A 20,878-nucleotide genomic window follows, 5' to 3' on the forward strand; every position below is an offset into this window, starting at 1 on the left:
TAACGTTTGCTGCAATTTTTTTGCATGGTCCATCCATCCATCATATTGTTTCATCCACCATTCTGTGCATGCAAACATGTAGCTGAATTAAGCTAGCCAAGGGAGGAACGAAAGCTAATACAAGGTAAGTGGATAAAAAAAATAAGATTAAGGTTACATTTTTTTGTTGACCAAAATACTTCTCGTACAAGATGATGGGAATTTCTGATGTGAGTCAAATGAGTAGAGGTCATGACTAGTGTTTAAATCTACTTAGATGTTCTCATTTCAGTTCTTGTCGTTTTCAATCCAAACAATTCAATGGAACTATGTGTCGTGGCAGCCCTTTCACAGATATTCATGTCCAGAAAAGAGTGACCTGTGTTTTACTTTACATATTGCTACCCTCTAGTGGCCATTTTGAGCATTACATTGTTTAGATGCTGACAGTCTACAGGCATTTAAATAAGCAGATGAACGAAGTTGTGCTCAAGTCAACAGATAACCACCCACAAACGTTGCTTCTCGTTTGCAGGACACTCAACAAAGAATACAGCGATATGAATGAATTTTGTCTCGCTAGAAATTAACCTAAATGTCAGTATTTGCGCTGTGGCGCAGCTCACCCGTGTAAAGGGAAAATCAGACAGTCAGGAAGTGTAAATAAATGCTTTCCAAAGTAAAAAGTGTTGAACCAAAACTGGCTTGGTCAATTATTAAATAGAAACATTAAATAAGCATTAACAGCACACTAGCAAATTAAAAACAAAATAGCCAGTGATTTTTCCGATATCAAAATTAGTCCATTCTTAAACAGGCCTATTATAATGTTTTTTCAGTGTATTTTTAGACGTTATAGATCAACCTGACTAATTAGGTGGCTTTTAATGCAGTATTGTGTCAGACTTTAGCTAACCCCGAAGTCGAAACGTGTTACATGTCGCAAATGTCCTATTTAATTATATTTGTTTGATTTTCTTTTTGGTGTCGGGTGCGGTACGATTAATGTTGTAATTGGGGGTGCTGAACGCCCGCCTGTTCACATCCTAGCTGTTCTTTCAAGGGCATGGATGCAGTGCTGGCGATCAAGGCCAACATTTTGATGCTTTTAAGTCTTGTTAGTCCTGCCTGCGCCTCGTCTTCTTCGTGGCTTCGTGGTGCAGCGCAACATAGCGAGCGAGAATAGCGATTTGTGAGCACTTCGGCCTTTTTCTCCGCTGCACCTTCGGCTGTCTCTCCAGCGAGCTTCTGTAAAGCGGGCGTGTTGCATCGGCGTCGATGGGCTAAAATCCGGATTTTTTTTTTTATGTGCGCGTGTTATGATCGACGGAGATGACATATTCAGAAGAAGCCGTGTTTGTTTTGTGCAGCAATGAAGCAGGGGGTGGATAGTCGCCACAGAGACGCTGGGCTTCGGCCAAACATCTCTGCATTTTAGCACCTATTCCATGCTCCGAATTTGCATTTGCTGCATCGCTGATCGACCGTCTTCTCTGCTCATTTTTTTTTTTTTTTGCAAAGTGCACGGTGGATGGAAGATGCTTCTGCTTTGAGGGCACCCTCCTCCGGACATCAATTCCTGCCATGACAGGCAGAGGTCTGCTCTCGACCGCGGCTCGGCCGGTTGGAGAAGAGGCAGATTGATTCGGGACGGTGGGTCGCATCTGCGGATGTTATTCTGCCGGTGGAACCTCTAAAAAAACTGCTCACTCAAAACACGCCGCGATTGTCACTCAGGGAAAGGGGAGAAAGACAACATGTCCTCTCGATCTGCATTACCGTCTGGCAACGACAGGAGTACTGGAGACCATGTAAGTGCAGCTGCAGCCTCAAGCCTGTTTTGGGGCATTTCGCAAGATAAATGCGCCCATAAAGCAAATATCTCATCTTCTTGGCCTTCTCCGGCGTGCATTCGCTGCTATTTTAATGGTGCGGATAGGATGCGTAGCTTGATCTCGTTATTTGTTACGTTTGGACCCAAGCGGCGATATTGCCATTATATTTGCGTTTAAAAATGGGCTAACCTTGAGTGCCTGCGCATGCATGTATTTGCTCAGTGCAGGAAAACAGTCCTCTGCATGCAATCACCAATATGCGCAGAAAGCGTTAAAAGCAGCTGTCACATCTTATTAAAGGGCTGTATGGAGATTGTGATGTCACAATACCCCCTCGCTGCTGCTGCTGCTGCTGCTTGTTTCTCTGTGTGCATGCATGCATTCTCCGGCAATCAGGTGGGTGGGACGGGCGCACAGGCCAAAACAAATGTTTGGAGTATACCTGGTTTGTTCGTATGAAGCGAAGGGGGGATTACTGCATGGAATGATGTGCAGCCCGTGCTTGCGCAGGCTGCTTAGCGCCCAACCCTACAGCCAGTGGGTGTCAGACAACGCCATACATCCAGCACAGTGCAAAGCAGCTAGAGAGAAAGAAGGCTTTCATGCATGTGTGCCATCGAGCTGTCTATGACATCACCGATTGATGTGTATTATATTATTTCTCTGCCCTAAACAACATTGCATGACCCCCCCCCCCCATGATTGTTAGCAGAGCTTTTAGCACACAACAGTGTTTAAGCTAGAGAGAGTGTGTGTGTGAGAGAGTGAGCGAGTTTACAAGACACATGATTTATTATGACTTCACATACACCCTTTCCATTAGAATAATCTTGATGTGCTTTCCACAATGAAGCGATTATGTTAGATGAGTAGATGTTGTTGCCACGTTGGCAAAGGTGAGGCTTGGGTCGATGTGTAGATTAAAAAAAAAAATCCCCAGAGCATTTGCTTGTGGCTTGTCTTGGCCTATGGTTATTGAGGGAGGAATCCAAAACAGGCTTTATGCATTGTGACGCGAGAGGAGGAAAGCAGTACTGTCTGAGAGTTTTTATATGCCTGTTTGTGTGTGTGAGTGTGTGTACATGGCATGCTGGGTGAATGGAAGTGCCTCAGGGCCTGGAACTGGCCAGGGACTACTGTGTCGGCATCTGCTCTCTTTTTGAGTATAACCTCCTTTTATTTGTTTGTCTGTGTACCTCACCCACTTATCACCCTGACATCCTGGCTCCTCGGCCTTCTGCTTTTGCCTCTTGTTTCCCTCTCTATTATTTGCCTCGAGTGAGTGCAAAAGATCGTGGCTGGTTTGGATGGGTGTGCCCAAAAATCAGTTTACAAAAGAAGCAAGATTCTCCTTCGCTATGATTCCGAATTGATATCAAATGTCCCAAAGTCCATTTTATAAATTAAAAAAACAACATTATTTTTAACAATAATATACAAGTATAATATATATTTGATGATATATAATCTGACTGCATCTGTAATTTTAAGCAGATCATGACTTGAGGTTTATCTGGACTTTTGTACTCGTTATGTCTTAGTCTCCACTTGTTCTTGCCAGCCCTACTCTCGTTAGGTACACAAATCATCTCCTTTCAGCCATCCTGTCATATCCAGATGTGCCTCATTGACTCCTTCGCGTGTTTGTATTTAGTTCCCTGTTTTCATTCAGTCATTGATTGTCATTGTCGCATGTCATGCAGCCTGTCGTGCTGAGTCCAAGTATTTGTATCGGGGACTTTTTGTTTTTCAGGATTCAATATAGCGTGAAAGGCCTAAAAAACGCAACTTACTTGTGTACCCATTTACAAGTGCAAGTTATCGACGTCCCGCCAATGCACTCCATCTAATCAGTTTTTTCTTCCATCATGTCAAAGATTGTGCAGCTCTCATGCACGATTGTACCGTAAATAAAATTAGAGGATGCTTGTATTGGCAGAGTTTACACCCACGGCGGCGCAAAACGCCTTTTTTTTTTCTAAACTCTACCATCCGGTGTGCGTCAGCAAAATTACAAAAGCAAAGTGTGGCCTGCCTCTGATGTAGACAGCCTCAAGAATTGAGGCCTGCTGATCATTTTTACTTTTCTGGCGTGGGTTACCCTAAAGCTCATTGGCCAGGGGTCTGAAATTTGTGACAATGTTGGCAATGCCATTTTTTCAAGCGCCCCCCCCCCCCTTTTTTTTTGTTTTTTTTTGTTTTAGCATGTGTTGTTGGGGGCGAGCCGTTCGGACAAGGCCACAAGTCAGTCCAGCCGTTCACTCGGTGCCCGATGCAGGAACTCTATCGCCTCCTGCTCTGACGAGCAGCCTCACATCGGCAACTATCGTTTACTTAAGACCATCGGCAAGGGAAATTTTGCCAAAGTCAAATTGGCACGCCACATCCTGACGGGCAGAGAGGTAAGACACCGAATGTCTGTAAAAAAATAAATAAATAACGGGGAAGGGAAAGGCCAGACATATGTCAACACACGTTTGTAAATTTTTTTTTGGATTTTTCTTGCTGATTTTTGGTAGAAAAAAATACTGATTGCCAATTTATCGGCCGATTAATTTTCAAATTATAATGAATAAAATAGCATTTGTTTCCTTCCAAAGCATTTTGACAGGTGTGAAGTCTATGCAGATTTTCATTATTCATTATCCGGCTCGGATGCTGGTATTTATGAAGTTTTAAGGACGTTAACATCTTGTCAACACATTTATGCTTAATTTATGTTGCACTTTGTGTTTTTTTATGTTGATATATTTTTATCAATGCTTAATATTGGGCAAGTCAACTGTACTTTTAGTCACTCTAAAGTTGTTTACCTTCTGATACTTGTTATTAATTTTGATGAACCTCTGTTAAGCAAAGAAAATGTCTGTTTCTTTCTCTTTAAATACTTCTTTTCCAGGTCGCAATAAAAATCATAGACAAAACTCAGTTGAATCCAACCAGCCTACAAAAGGTAATTTGCTGCACATTGACATGCATGTTTTTAATGACACACGACATGAAATGAATTATCTCTCAGGAGAACATTAATCACCACAATTAAACACAAAAGTAAATTATATTAAATGCATGAAATTTGAGGATTGACTCGTTCAGTCAAAACCTATTAATTTGTTAACCCCCCAAAATTCTGGAATAAGTTCGGGTGAGCCTTCAATAATTGTGTTTCCCCTGCAAAATATGTGATGCAATCTGAAGATGGACAGACATATACTGTACAGTACGTCCAAAGATGGTTGTCAAGCCACCTGATCACATGCACAGATATTCCATCATCTAGTCACGTCAATCAAAAGCTTCGCTGCTCTGCCATGCTTGCCTTAATGTGACCGAATCAGTCAGGTAAGCGTAAAGAGCTTGAAGAGATGAAGGCTTCATGTAAGCATTCAATCAATTCCCTTAATGCTGCTCGTATGCACATATGGGCCAAAACGCCTCACTCATTGAAGCGTAAGCCTGTCCCTCTCGTACTTGGCCCGCTCGGCCTGTGCGAGCTGCTTTGCTTGGGGCAAGAAGTGGAGAGACCACAAATAAATCAACCGAGAACGAGATAAGTGTGTGTGCGTGCAACTGTGTGTATGTGTGTGTGTATTATTACATTGTCTGATGTCGTTATATCCTTCAGTCTTAACTCGGGCTGGGGGAAAAAGTTGACCAAGCCCGGTAATCGCCTTTAAAAATAGGTCGGCTAAAAAGGTATCCTGTGCTGGAACCATGTTTACACCGTCTATTTCTACATTGACCTTTCTTCCAGATGTACACGGTGCTTTAAAAGTGGCAAGGGAAAAAGACTCTCCGCCCAAAACGGGGAATATCACAAGTTTGGGATCATTTTCAGTTAAAAAGAGCGACATAGAATAATGTTCAATTATTGCAATGTGGAAAAGGCATGTATCAGCAGAACCCGCTTGTCTGGGTGCACCTCCTATGCGTGCTTAAAAACACTTACTGATTTAGTGGTTAGCGGGCTTTCATCGAAGACAATATTAGCACACGTAGCTTATCCGAGAATATAGCCTGTCGCTACAATCTCTAGTGGCTTGGTTTGTTTTTATTGTACAAGAAAAGCGATGACCTTGGGCTGTCATTATCAAGGCTTTTGTAAATCGATGCAATTGCCATTTGTCTTGTCAAGCTACAGCCCTTTTGATGGCTGACTTTCCATAATCGTAGTTTTTTTTTTTTTCCTTTCACTTGGGTTCACTTGCCCATAGTAAAATGATTAAAAGCTTCATCTTAGTCTGTCTTCCTACTTTTGTAGCCAAGCGACCGTTGTAAGAGACCTTCTTTTCAACTTTATTTCATGCCAAAAGATTTGAACAAAATAGTTTTACAATATGCTATTGATGGCAGCGGCCTTCCTTACATAGCCATGGATAAGAAAAATAATCGGAAGACATGAGCGAGCTGACATTAGCATAATCTGAACTGTAATTCGGAAAATCTATAATGTATTGTGAAGGGATGGGCAAATGACGGCGCAGATGACTAAATCAAGCTCTAACACCATGAGAAGGATTTCTTAGAAATGACAGGAGCTGGTTATGTTGCGTTCTTCGCTCCATGGTAGTTTGAGTGTAAACTTGCACTCTTTAATTTAGGTCATTTGGTTTGCTGTTGCTGGGATGCATGGCGTGGACAGTCACACATCAGCACTACATATCCCAAGATTCGCATAAGCACAGCTGGAGAAGCTCAGAAAGACCGTGGTCTTAATACCTGGGTTGCTATGGCAACAGTGACGTTGGCCTTTGCAAAGAGAGAAGATGGCTTGAGATGGAGGAGGAGGGAATGGAGGGAGGCACAAGAAGAGATGAGGGGAGAGCAGAGGAAAAAAAATAAAAGGGTAGAAAAGCACAGTAACTGGCACTAATTTAATCCGCCTGTGTTATAAGCAAATGTCCAGCAAGTGCATATTCCTTGACGCTTACAAAATGTTTTCTTAGCTGTAGATTCATCAAATATGTGTGCAATTCTATTTATCTATCTATCTATCTATCTATCTATCTATCTATCTATCTATCTATCTATCTATCTATCTATCTATCTATCTATCTATCTATCTATCTATCTATCTATCTATCTATCTATCTATCTATCTATCTATCTATCTATCTGTGTCTGTCTGTCTGTCTGTCTGTCTGTCTGTCTGCGAGATGCATTTTCATAAAATCAGGCGCACGCCTCCAAAATTTGAAAATCAAATTCTAATTCTACATTTAATCCCCTTTGAATTGATATACGATACATGGAAGTAGCTCAAAGCTTAACAAAGTTACAGCCGTTTGAATGCTGTAGTTGAAGTTAAAATTGAAATTTTGTTTTGAGAAAAACACTTTTAAAATGTTGGCACATTCATCTTGGATCGGTGTGCCGCATCTACTAATCCACACACGCGCACACATTATTAGCCACCTATCCTCACAAATATTTTTCAAGACATATTGACTACATTGATTCCTAAGATGGAAATACCAAAATCGCTAGTAAATTTGTAACTGCGCTATCATTGTCGTTGTTGAAACATGTTGTTTTGTTTCAGCTCTTTCGGGAGGTACGAATAATGAAAGGCTTAAATCACCCCAACATAGGTAATGTTGAAGCAAATCCAGTACCTGCTCTGTTTGTCTGCATTTGGTTCGAAATTTTTTTTCTGTTTGGCTCCACAGTGCAGCTGTTTGAGGTGATTGAAACAGATAAGACCCTTTACCTGGTCATGGAGTACGCCAGTGGAGGTGAGTACCTCAGCCAACAAGCTGGGTCTTGTTCACGTGAGCAAAGACAAGATTTTTTTTCTTTTTTCAACCAAATACTAAGAACTAAAGGCCCCCAAAAGATTATGCTAATTTGAATCTGTGGCACATTTAATTCCTTGGTAATAATGGTTCTTCATCAACCAATCCATGCATTTCAGCAAGTCCATCAGCACTCTGACTCTTTTTTTGACTCGTTTTTACAGGGGAAGTGTTTGACTACCTCGTGTCTCATGGAAGAATGAAGGAGGTTGAAGCCAGAGCCAAATTTCGACAGGTATTAAAAAGAAAAAAAACAGATTCCTTTGCGGAATTACATTTATATGACTGTTTTGTGCATTGATTTAAACTGTGTGTATCGCTTTGTGTTCAGATTGTTTCTGCCGTCCACTATTGCCACACGAAGAATATTGTCCACAGAGATTTGAAGGTAAAGAAAGCTGAGAAGATGTTTTGGGCTGCTCTCAGAAATAGCGGATTAAGGCTAGTTCAAGTCATAATCTCAGACTAGTCTTAATCTTTGTGTGTGAAAAGGGCCCCATAGCGTCTTAATCTCACAGTATGGAGAATTTAATAGTGGGCGATTGCTGGCATGTGTTCTTTTTAGGGCTGAGCAATGAGTCGATTTAATTCCATGAATTCATCGTTGAAAAAACTGAAGATGTAAAAATGTGCAAAAATCATGAAATCGGGTTAATGCAATGTTTTGTTTTGTTTTTTGTCTTTAGCTAACTTTTAGTACTAGCCCCTTTTAACATAACACTTGTATTTTTATTGCATGACAAGTATTTGATACATCAGATAAACAGAACAATATTTGGTCCAAAAAGCTTTGTTTGCAGTTACAGAGGTCAGATGTTTTCCATAGATCTTCATCCGGTTTGCACACACTGCAGCAGGAACTTTGGCATGCTCCTTCCAGATCTTCTCCAGAACGTATAGGTTTCGGGGCTGTACGGATTTTTAGTTCTCTCCAAAGATTATCTTTTGGATTCAGGTCTGGTTACTGACGAGGGCGTTCCAGAACCTTGAGATACTTCCTACGAAGCTCCACTTTTGTCTCAGACCTTCACCCATTCCTCTTCTTGATCATCCAGTTGGTCATTGGCAAACTTCAGACGGGCCTTGACATGCGCTGGCTTGAGCTGGGGGACCTTGCGTGCACTGCAGGGTTTTAATCCGTGACGGCGGAGCGCGTTACTGATGGTTTTCTTTAACACTGTGGTCCTAGCTTTATTCAGGTCATTCATCACTTTCTGCCGTGTCATTGGGCTTATCCCTCATAGTCCTCAGGATCATTGATGCCCCGCAAGGAGAGATCTTGCAAGGCGCTCCGGACCGAGGGATATTGGCAGTCGACTTGAACATTTTCTGATAATTCTACCAACAGTTGTCACCTTCTCAGAGTTGCTTGCCTATTGTCCTGTAGCCCATTCCAGCCTTGTGCAGCTCTACAATTTTATGCCTGGTGTCTGCGGGAGCCTACATTTTTACTGATTTTCATTCCTTACTTAGTCTTACGAGAATGTAATGTGCGTGTAGTATGTATGTCAACACTGCCATACAAAGGTCACAGTTATCACTACAGTGTTCAATTGGCTTATTAGATCAGCACGAGTCAAGGGTGTCAGATACCCTCCATAAAAAACATATTTGACCAGAATTTTATTATTTATTATTTTTATTACTATTTTAAAAGACAAGAATTACGGTACTCAAGAGAGACTGTGAAGAAATAGACCAGTCTAAGCTAAAATTCGGAATGACTTTAAAACAATGTAGTTTCAAATTAATTATAGACAAAATATTAAATTTTACTACTAAATAAATGGCCAAATAAATAAACTAACCCTATCCTAAGTTATGCACAAGCATGAATGTTAAGTTTTTGTTAAAGATGATTTTAAATAAGTATTCATTTTATGTGTCTTTTCTGTCAGGATTTTATAAATAAATAAATAAATAATAGTACCAACATTTCAATAAATGTTAGTTGGGTTTATTTCTTCCATTGAAGTGGATTAAAATAGCAATCGTCCAGAATGATTGAAAAAAATTGAGATTTTTTTTCTGGTGGGGGACGTATCGCCCAGCTTTACTTCTATTAGATTTCGCCGCATGAGTCACATGAAGGTATCTGTGTAGTTGGACAACATACACACACCCTTCCCCCCTTCCCATCTGTTATAGGCATCCTTGTTTTTTTTTCTTCCTTTTGCAATTCATGTTTTGTCTTCCAGTTTAATCTCCTTCCACTTTCTCTTCCCTCGTCCTATTATTTTCTCCCCTACGCCCCCATCATCTCTGCACTCCCTCCTCTTTCCATACTTAGCATCTCTTCCTCTGCTTCAATCACAGGCGGAGAATCTCCTGCTGGATGCAGATGCCAATATCAAGATCGCCGATTTCGGGTTCAGCAACGAGTTCACGCTTGGCAACAAGCTGGACACGTTCTGCGGCTCGCCGCCCTACGCTGCTCCCGAACTTTTCCAGGGAAAGAAATATGACGGACCCGAAGTGGATGTCTGGAGCCTCGGAGTCATCCTGTACACGCTGGTCAGCGGATCGCTGCCTTTTGATGGGCAGAACTTGAAGGCAAGTGGCTGGGATCTATAGGCAAAAACAAACAAACAAGCCAAAAAATGAGCAAAAATTGGACCGAATCCCAAAGTATGCAAGGTAGAATGAAAAATTGCTGCTTTGGTTATCTTTGTGAGAGTAAAATTCAAGACATACTACCGCACAGTAAATCAACACGCCATTGTATAACAGTCCCCCTTTGAACGACGGAGACTTTGTTAGACTCTACTCCAGTCTGAGAAGAAGTTCCAAAAGCTCCCCACAATGTTTTGCCATGAGTTCTGGTTGCACTAGCAACCAGACACTATGTCTCTAGACTCCTTTGCAAGTCAGATTCACAATGAAAGGAGTGGAGCTGGACTGAAAAAGCACTGCTTCCGCTCATTCATTTTCTAATAAAAACTAATTAATACCGGCAAAATAAAAATAAAAAAAAAAAGCTTCCTTGTTTGTAGTCTTGCTGTCCATCTTAGTATGACGGCAACAAATCTGAAATAATCCTTAAAGCTGCTCAATACTAGCTCTCATCTCGCCAGGCAATGAATCACTTAGCAGCAAGAGGGTGGCTTGAAAAAGCACTCTTCTTTTTTTTCCCCTTTCAACGTCACCTAATACAGTGTTTTGGTTTAAACTGTTATATTATGTTTATTTATTTGATAGTTATTTTAAACTACCGTATTTTCCACGCTATAAGGCACGCCGCATTATAAAGCTCATAGAATAGAAGCCACAGTAGTAGCTGGGGTTGTTTTATGCATTCGCTAGATGGAGCTGCACTAAAGGGAAAGCCAAAAAACAATCGGATAAATCCATCAAACTTAATAGACAATCAGAAATCAAGAATAAATTATGAATGTAATAGAAATGGTCTGTGGCCAATGTTTCATTTTCCCCTGAAACCTCCAAGCATCTCCAATTCTGCATCATGTGACCCACAGGAGCTGAGGGAGCGTGTGCTAAGAGGAAAGTACCGCGTGCCCTTTTACATGTCCACAGACTGTGAAGGGATCCTCCGTCGGTTCCTGGTGCTCAATCCCGCCAAACGCTGCACCCTAGATGTAAGGAGGACCCCAAAAATAAGACTTGCCTTTGCCTGATGTGCAATTCAAACAAAGCGGACTGTTTTTATGTCTCCACAGCAAGTCATGAAGGACAAGTGGATAAATTCAGGGTATGAGGGTGAGGATCTAAAGCCCCATATAGAACCAGTGGAAGACTACAGCGATCCGGCCCGTATCGGTGAGCCAACAGGATGTGACCGGCGTTGTGACCGGCGTTGCCGTTACGTGAGACCGTTCACGTCAAACTTTACTGTTTGTGTGCTTCAGAGGTGATGGTCGGCATGGGCTTCACCCCCGAAGAAATCAAGGACTCTTTGCTCAATCAGAAATACAATGAGGTCACCGCTACCTACTTACTCCTGGGGCGCAAAGGCGATGTGAGTCGTCTACTTTTATTTACGAAACGTAATATGGCTTCATTTACATCCCTGTCGCCAAGTGGGATTTGTCATCGCGTTGTGACCAAACGCTTACATGCCCTTTGATCCGAATGTCGAAACTTTACACTGCATGAAAAATCCTAGGCGGCTCCCTTTGTATGCAGTTCCTTCAGTTTGATTCCTCCATGTGATTTTAGGAGGGCAGCGAGGCCCGCACAGCCAGTACCCTGTCGTTGGCAAGGGTGCGACCAAGCCCCATCACCAACGGAACCAACAAACACTCTTCTACAGCTACCGGCTCCTCTTCCTCTTCCACCTCCTCGTCACACAGTAAGACACAGCGCAGTGCCTCCACTTACCACAGGCAGCGACGACACAGCGACTTCTGTGAGTATCTACTCTTAGCTGTGACCTCTGAAGCTGTTCTACTTACTATGGAACTGTCGGCTGACGTTTTATTTAGGCATGTACGATAATGTTTTTTTTACACCTTTAGATTGTTCTGTTGGTTAACGAAATCGATTTCATGAGACATCGGATGCATCATGCACTTTTATCATTATCGAGTCTCCGAAAAGGATGACGCATCCCTGATTTTACTGGCCGGGTGCTCTTGTGGCAGAATACTCTTTATATGAGTCTCCCGTGTGTCTATGCGCTGCTGTCCTCCACAACAAAGGCGGGCCGTCCATGCCCGTCATGCACCCCAAACGGAGCCCGACCAGCACGGGCGAGAGGGAACTGCGAGAGGGACGGATGCCTTCGCGTAAGGCCAGTTGCAGCGTGATGGGAAGCCACAGCCTGCCTCCATCTAGTCCCATGGTCAGCAGCGCCAACAACCCCAACAAGTCGGAGATCCCGGACCGCCGTAAAGACATGACCGCCACCACCGTGAGTGCTTCCTACTATTCGAAGACTTGGATCATTTGAACGATTAGTGGGATTTTTTTTCAGAAATGAATTCAATGTAAATTTGAAATCGTGACAAATTTTTGCTTCTCACTTCTCCTCCCACTACAAAGAATAACATCCCCGGAAGCGCAATGACACGCCGAAATACGTACGTGTGCACGGATCGCTCAGGGGCTGACAGACACTCTCTCCTGCAGAACGGCAAAGACAACAGGTACTGCTCTGTGTTGTTGTGTTTTTGTTTGTTTTCTTCGAGCTTTTTTTTTAACCTCCTCATGTTTTTGATTGCATTCAGCTCTTTGGGGCACCGCATGCCGGCGGCTTCTCCCTCCACACTCAGTATTTCCGGGGCCGGAGCGGCATCTTCCTCTTCTTCGGACCGATGCCGCTTAACTCGAGGCTCCACGATCCGCAGCACCTTTCACGGGGGACAACTGAGGGACCGTGGCCCTCCCATTTATTCGGCCCCGCCCACTTCACCCACCCTGTCCCATCATGATGCCAGCCCGTTGCCCCACGCTCGCACTAGGGCCACCTCCAACCTCTTCACCAAACTGACCTCCAAACTCACTCGCAGGTAATTCGTTGAATTTTCCATTGTTTTTCATCAGTTTTACCTGAAACCACATAACCAGCAAACGGTGTGAAATAATCCATTGCAATTTGAGACTATTCAATTCATTCCCTGCAAATGGTTTCACAAATTTGTGATTGAATACATCTTTGCTAATATGTTTGAACTTACTTGTAAGCTAAATGTATGATCCCATCGTGGGTATGAATGTCAACAACCTAACCCTAACCCTAACCCTTGGCCAGGGGGGCGCAATGCGAGGCAGGGAGAACAGGTTTTGCTTATGCCATAATGAAGTGTAATTGCACATCCACGGCACCAGGTGGTGCAGTGGCGCTTTCATTGTCAAAAGTCTGTGTGGGAGTTTTTAAATTGCTGTCAAATCTTTTTTTAAATCACACTAATGTATTTCAGGAAAAAAAATCTGCACAAAAGTTTGTCCCTTTTTCCCTTTTGCGTTTTCCTTTTGCTAATATTAGAAAGGCTCCATTTTAGGTATACTTATCATATTATGTTGATCGATAACGATCTGATTAATAGTCACCGCGGCGAGTGGGAGGGGCTCGAAATGTTTCCTCTTTCCTGGGGGGCTTTGTAAAAAATAATTGAGAAAGACTGCATGATGGAAACAATGCCATTTTTTTTTATCATTTAGCCTACATGTACGTCCGAACATATTTGAAAAATACATTCAAACGTATTTAAAAATATTTTCACTTGCTTCGTCTGTTTGATCTCTTAAGTTTACCATTTTTGACGCAATCTTGAAGTGTTTTTTTCACAATGTATTTTTAAAATTTGGACGTTTGCATCGTTGTTGTTGGGATTAATGTGCGTTAAGGATCTCAAAAGTGTTCCATAAAAACCAGCCGGTAAAAATCTCCACTACCACGAAAAGGTTTCTTCCATCCAACTTGAGTTCAAGCCTGCTGGGATTCATGCATATTAGAATGTTTCTTCATATTAGCGTCTTCGCAAGTCCATCTGCGTTCCCAGATTATCGCCTGTTCCCCTCTTCCTCTCGTGGTCATAATCACACATGACTAATCTAATCAAAGCACAGCTTTATCCTCGCCACTCGGCTCTCCTCTACCACTTGGTCTCCCGCAATTCAATTATCCCTTTCGACCCCCCCCCCCCCCTTTCACCGCTCTTCCCATATATACTCCCTCTTCTTCTGCTTTCCTACTGTCATGGTGGCATCAGGGTCAACCTTGACCCGTCCAAGCGCCAGGGCTCAAACAAATCAGTGTCGGGTTGCACTCTTCCACAAGGATCAAAAACCGTTAGTAAGTTCTCATGTGTCTTGCTTATTTCTTGTGTGCCTGCGCTGCTCAGTTGTCTGCCCGGTCACATGGGAGTTACGTCAGTCAGTGAATGCCTCACAGATTGCATTGATAAATCACTGCTGCTCTGCATGGATTTTTTTTTTTTATCATGATTTTTTTTCGTGCATTTTAAGCATGACTTGGTGTTTAGAAAGACTACAATTGCTTTTTTGTGAAGGGTCATTGAAATCAACAGTGGAAAGATAATTAGTGATGGAAATGAAGCCTCATAAAGCACGTGTGATATTCTTTTACTCCTGTAGATGGTGCTCTTGGGTTAAAGATAAAGCTTAGTAAAACGGAATAGTTTCGGATCTCCTCTGCATATTTTAACAAAAAATATCATCTCGAGGAGCCAAAAAATAGCAAAATCGTTTCATGAGGCTCCATTTTTACACCACTAGAGACAATGCCGTGTCATTGAGTCTGTTCATCCAGTTTGTGAAAGTTTACTCTGGTCACATTGAAGACATGTCGTCCATCATAACGTGAAAAATAAACAACATGCAAAAAAGCCAATAAATTGATGGCATCAGGCTTAAGTACATATTGGTTATTTTCATGTTTTTGGTTTTTTTCACTTTGTTCAATCCCAAAGACATATTTTTATTTTTTAGGTCCCCAGACATACTTTCCTAGGTACTGTATTACTATTTATATTTTTCCCAAAACAATCAAGAATTCGGCTGAATATATGTTTTAAAATGGCTGTTACTAACATTAATTAAGTCTCTATTAATCACTTAGCTATTTGATTACTTTAGGCAATCGGGGACTAAAGTGATCACTTTAGGTACTAAACTCCTGAAGCAAATGATGACTTTAGGTAACCAAGTACTAAGACAATCAACTACTTTATGTAAATAAGCACTAGATTAATTTGTTACTTTAAGCAGTCAAGTGCTTAAGCGATTACCAAGGAATTAAGGTAGTGAAATAATTGAGTACTTGAGTTACTAAAGTACTGAAGGAATCAATTACTTTAGGGACTAAAGAAGTAAAGAAACCAACTATTTAGAGCTTTTTGTACAAAATGAATTGGGTAATCAAGTACTGCAGCAATCAAAGTAAGTACCTGAAGTTATTTGTGCTAGTTATTTGTTAATTATTTTAGGAACAGCCTTTTGTTTTGACCTTATTTTAGCAATCGGGTCCTGCACAGCTGCACTGTCCTACGTTGCAGTATGTGCTCAATGTTGCCAGAGAGTTTTCACGATCAATTTGTGGTTAATGGCTTGCAAACTCATTCAACGTTTATTCCTTGTGTTACAGTCATTCGCACGCTTGTACAGTACTATGAAGGGCAATCAGAGCATGCTGTAAATTGAAGTGAGCTAGATCGTGAGTTTAGCGCACATACCGTGTGATGCGATGCGAGCTTATCCTGAACGTCATTCGCCTCATTCGACCGCTCTGGGTGACCTCTCACGCCGCGTCTCTTTCTTCCAGGGTCACAAATGAATCTGAGGGAATCAGGAGATTTGCGGTCACAAGGTCAGTATGTTTGTCCAGTGGTGGAGCCAGACGATGGGCCCGGGGGTCAATGTCAGCCGTGGAATCTGTTTTGACCCCTCCCTTCCTCCAGATAATTGCCACAGCAGCCCCGCAGTCTGTTCAATTAATCCTCATCGGCAGTTAAATACTCTTTGGCACCCTCTACTGGTAAGAGCTTCACATAACAGTATACCAACGTATATCCAATTTTGGATTGGAGTGGATATAACCACTCGTTTGAAGGCAATTTTCATTAGCGCGGTAGCGATTACCGTCTAAGGTCAACGAACACCCAAGGTCTGGCTCCGCCACCGCAATCGTCCCAGGTTCTTTAGCTAGAGACTAATGGATGCAGCCACGGCGTCTCCCTTCGCAGTTGCCATCTACCTGGGTATCAAAAAGCGTCCGAGCCCAGGGCCGTCGGACGTGGCTGGGATCTAAGAAGCGGCGGGCGGCGGGACCCTGCGGAGGTGGTACTGGCTCTGCGGGAGGCGGCGCTTGGGTGCGGCTGCCAGGTGCACCACGCCGGCCCCTTTCTGCTCTCATGCACCCATGGCGTGGCAGGGGGCCGTGTGGCTTTCGAGGCCGAGGTGTGCCATCTTTCCACGGGCGCCTCCGGGACTTCAAACGGGGTGCGCTACACACGACTCTGGGGGGCGCCGCTAGCTTTTCGGGACGTAGCCACCCAAATATCCAAGGATCTTGAACTCTGAATGGAGGGGCGGGGCTTGACATACATTAGGTGTGGGGGCGCGTCGGTGTGTGCGTGTGTGTCCGCAAGTATTTGAAAGGGTGTTCGGGTGTGAGAAGAGAAGGGGCGTCGGGCGGAAAAAAAGCCCGGCAGGGGGTCCGGATCGGATCGGAGAGAATTGACTTCTCTGTCCGGCTTGTTCACAGCTTCCCCACGCGACACGCGCGCACTTGACCCTCACAAAGATACGCGCGCACTGAAGGCACCCCAAGCCACTCCCCCCGCCCCGCCCCCTCCATCCAGTCACCCCGCAAAAAGCTCAGCTCTCCTCGCGGAGAACTTTCACCCACTGGACCTGGATCTGACTGAATCTAGTTAAATATTTTTTACTACTACTCTAGCCATAATTCTAATATTTTTTGTTTTATTTATTGCTCTAACGGTTGTTTTTATTCACTCTTATTTTTACTAGTGCAGAAAACCATCATCCTCTTTTTAAATATTGATGTCTGTTCATCGTTACGTACACGATTCAATTTTTCATACACCTCTGGAGTTGCCCTGGCTCTGCGCCAGACAAGCAGTCAAGTTAGGGTGCTTTGGTTAGTCCCGTCGCTCCACAGGATTGAGGCCAAAGGGAGCAGGGTTCACACTTATGAGTTTGTCTAACTCATATTTCCGGGTGGCGGACTAGCATAAAACTGCTTTGATTGGCCCAGACGCCTCATTCAATCAATTGAGCTTTTTTTTTTTCTTTCTTTCTTGTTTTCAGTGCTCTCCCTCCAAGTGAGAATATTTTCGCATAGTTGCGCCGCAAAATATGCGTCAAATTTCAGGAGCCTTTGTGGCCCTCGAGTCAGAAAGCTCGCCCGACCCATAAATAAATATTTGTTGGGTTTATTACGTTCACCTGTCGTCCAGAACGACCGGTGAAACTCGAGATTTGATTTTTTTGGGGGGGGGACCCGGCCCTTTCTTTTAACCCTATGAAAAATTTGCCCAGGGTATTAATAATCTGTACTTGGAATTCCCACGATCGCGCTTGTTTGGAGTATCATAATGTCCCCGGTGTGTCCTCCCTTGGCCAATTCTTCCAACGCGTCCAAACCTGTAGCCCTCATTCCCTTCAGGGTGGAGCGAGTACGGTTTCATGGCCGAGACGCGGCAATCGCGCCGTGACCAAAAATGCGGACGAACCAAGTAGCAAACACACTCCATCCACCCTCTTCTTCTTCTTGTGGCACAGTATATAAACTTTGGGCTGTTGTGTATAAAAAAGGGGAGTGCCCTGCAAAGGCATCATGAAGGCATTATGGACGTTTTTCTTTTCTTTTTGTTAGTCCAGTTGCCTTTAAAGTGAACTACCCCAGAGCCTTCACACAGTATATATTTCATGTACAAAAAAAAAAGGAAGAGAAAGAAAGAGGCGCGGCTGCTTTCTATTCTCCCTCCCTGTTTTTAGTGAATACCGTACTGTGATATTTACGTAGGCTGCAGAGATCATGTTGTTTGGATGCTGATTTACTGTTAATACTATTTCTCAATTGTGGCTTTTCCTCATGGTGACCCCCAAACCCACATCCGTCATCCGCCATGTCTTTTTCTGTTTTTTTTGTTTTTTTTTCCCTACCTACCAAATCAGCAATTCTATGAAACAGGGATGCCAAGCTTCATATTTACCACCTTCAAGTTTAGCACTAGTTCCAATCAGCATCTGGCTTATGTACCTCAACTTTGAGACCCCGTTTTCTCATTGTACTGGAAGCCATTATACAATCATGTTACAGACAGTGCTTTGAGTGGGGGGGGGGGGTAAGTGCCGGTGCTCCCCTTATTTGACTGTTACCTGATAAATTAGCAGAAGATTCATTCCTTAATATATGATGTCTAATAGGTCATTGTAAAAATGAATCATTTCCGCTTGAGTTTAAAATGTCCCAATGAATTTGAACGCACCGGATTGCGAGAAGTCAACACTCACGGCATTTGTTCAGAAGTTTATCATGACGGTGTTGTTGCTTTTCTTGCTTTTTTGTTTGTTCCATTATCCCCAAAACATTCTTAATTTTTGTCCCAGTGGGCAGAGATTGAATCCAATTTTTTTATATTCATTTTTTCCGAGTATTTCGCTAAAAGAAGGTCTAAAAATATCTGGTACTAAGTCAATCCAGTACCAAAGTAATCAATTACTTTAGGTCATCAAATACTAAAGCAAATGATTACTTTTAGGTAATCACGAACAAAATGATTCTTTTAAGCAATCGTGGACTGATTATTTTGGGAACTAAAGTACTGAAGTAATTGATTGGGTAATGACCACCACAGTGATTACTTTAGGTAATCGAGGACTAAAGTAATTGATTATTTTATGTAATGCAGTACTTAAGTGATTGCTTTAGGTACTGCGGTGCCGATTAGGTAATCAAGTTAAGTAAAGTACTTTCGGATGAGTAATTGATTACTTAAGGTAGGAAAGAACTAATAGTTATCGATTACTTAAACAGTTGCTTTAGAAATCACTTAAAGATGCTAAAGTAATCCATTTCTTTCGCTATTAGTTGTTTGAGTACCAGCCATTTTTAGACCTTCCTATTTGCCAAGAAAAATGAAAAGAAAGTGGATCTAGGATTGAATGTCTGGACTCGTATATAAAAAAAGAGGTAAAAATATTTCTTTTGGATTCATTTAGAGTACCTGAATGATTGAAGGCTTTGAACGAGTATCACAAAGCGCAAGAGAGAAATGTCCCGATACGTCATAAAAATGTCCTGGTGGGAAGTGCCGGTACCGGCCCACTTCGAGCACTGTTTTCCAACGAATGACATCTTTTCATCGCTGATTGGTGTGCGCTTTTTCAGACGGGAGTTCAGGGAGGGGTCAGCTTTGACCTCGGCTCCTCTTTAGGGTGAAAAGCAACGTGGACGCCAGGAGTCTGTCCCTGTCCACTACCTGGGCGTGAACTCGTTGTGCTATATTGCATGAGGTAATATGTCGACCTCAATGCACTTTGCTTTGACTTGAATCAGCTCCTTCCAGTGGACCTTTATGGTGTACCCACAATTAGCCACTGGAGGGCGCCATAGTCTTAAATGTGAAACACTTCAATTTGTGGATATTTGCACAGGTACTTAATTTATTTTTTAGAATATTATCATTAAAACGGGATTTATATCAGTCAGTTGTTGGCTGTATATACAATTTATGAAAATAGTATATATCTTAGAGCTCAAGGTTTATTTATAGCTAGAGCAAGAGAACGTCAATCTAATTTCAAGCTGTTCTTGTCAGTGACAATAGGGAAAAGCAAACCCACTTAGCAATCTCGCATGACTTCAGTGTTTGGATTCAAAGGGAAAAAAATGAATCTTGATGCACAGCTAGGATTGGTAGCTTTGTGAAATGCAGAACTATATTTTCCCCCCTCGCACACATTGGACAGACAGCTTTTGGGAATAACACGGTGACTTCACACTGTTCACTATATTCAGGGCATCTTCAGGCTGATGAAAAGCGAAGCCTCTACCCACTGAAAGAGAAACCGTTGCGTTTGAAATTCCTATTTCAATTGGGAATCATAAAGCATTTATCTTTTCTTTGACATTGTGGAAGCCCTATGTTGCATTCAAGCCATAGAAAGCTTTGCCAATGACTGGGTTGTGTATCAGGAGAAGCACTGCAGTGGAACCAAGTAAAGGCAAAAACAAATAGCAAACAACTCCTTAGTCGAGGATGGATGAACGTTGATTAATCTAACGTTTTGTTTTTTTTTAATTAAACCTTTTGATTGACGGTACAGTATTTTTAATCCCAGAGGGCTCAGTATTAATGACAGTCTGGAGAAAAATGTTGATGTATGCAAAAGAGCCTCGATGAAACGGATGAAAGGTTTGGTAGCCTTTTCACTGCTTTTCTCTTTTAAATCCCCTCCTCCCCTCCACCACCAACAAAAAAAAAACTGTAAACTGAGCTTGAGTGGTTGTTATATCTAAAGGAGATCATGAAGCTGAAAATTAATAAAATTCACTGATGTTGGCATCCCTTCTTTGTCTTTGTCATCGCCGAACGGGATAATTTGTTGTTTATTTCAATTTATTCACACTCGTGATGCTTTTAAATACAAGATGTTATAGTACACTTCATAAGACTTTGTTTTTGCAAAACCTTGCTCATAAAATAGAAACTCATAAAAGTCCATTTCCTTTTAATTTTATTTTTCCTAAATATGTATGAATATATAAAATCATTCTCCTTATTATATTCTCTTCGTGTCACATTACTGTATATCCATTTG

The 20,878-nt window shown here is 42.3% G+C and overlaps 1 protein-coding gene across 3 annotated transcripts; it reads left to right on the plus strand.

The window, feature by feature from the left end:
- Positions 1-1,001: 1,001 nt before the first annotated feature.
- On the plus strand, positions 1,002-20,622 carry mark4a (MAP/microtubule affinity-regulating kinase 4a). Of its 3 annotated transcripts, none has more exons than XM_088441264.1 (18): positions 1,002-1,790; positions 4,019-4,216; positions 4,714-4,767; positions 7,357-7,405; positions 7,484-7,549; positions 7,774-7,844; positions 7,941-7,997; positions 9,926-10,162; positions 11,086-11,205; positions 11,287-11,386; positions 11,476-11,585; positions 11,786-11,975; positions 12,268-12,479; positions 12,611-12,714; positions 12,796-13,077; positions 14,281-14,363; positions 15,852-15,896; positions 16,273-16,491. In XM_088441264.1, exons 1-18 carry the CDS (start codon positions 1,737-1,739, stop codon positions 16,335-16,337), a joined length of 2,097 nt encoding a protein of 698 aa, XP_088297390.1. In that variant the 5' UTR covers positions 1,002-1,736; the 3' UTR covers positions 16,338-16,491. The 3 variants fall into 3 exon arrangements, with proteins under 3 accessions (XP_088297390.1, XP_088297391.1, XP_088297389.1); XM_088441265.1 differs by having other exon boundaries at positions 1,003-1,790; positions 16,236-20,622; XM_088441263.1 differs by lacking the exon at positions 14,281-14,363 and having other exon boundaries at positions 1,004-1,790; positions 16,273-20,622.
- Positions 20,623-20,878: the final 256 nt, after the last annotated feature.

Source organism: Hippichthys cyanospilos, chromosome 18 (assembly GCF_059441005.1).
Source record: "Hippichthys cyanospilos isolate Australia breed blue-spotted pipefish chromosome 18, RoL_Hcya_1.0, whole genome shotgun sequence".
Lineage (NCBI taxonomy): Eukaryota > Metazoa > Chordata > Actinopteri > Syngnathiformes > Syngnathidae > Hippichthys > Hippichthys cyanospilos.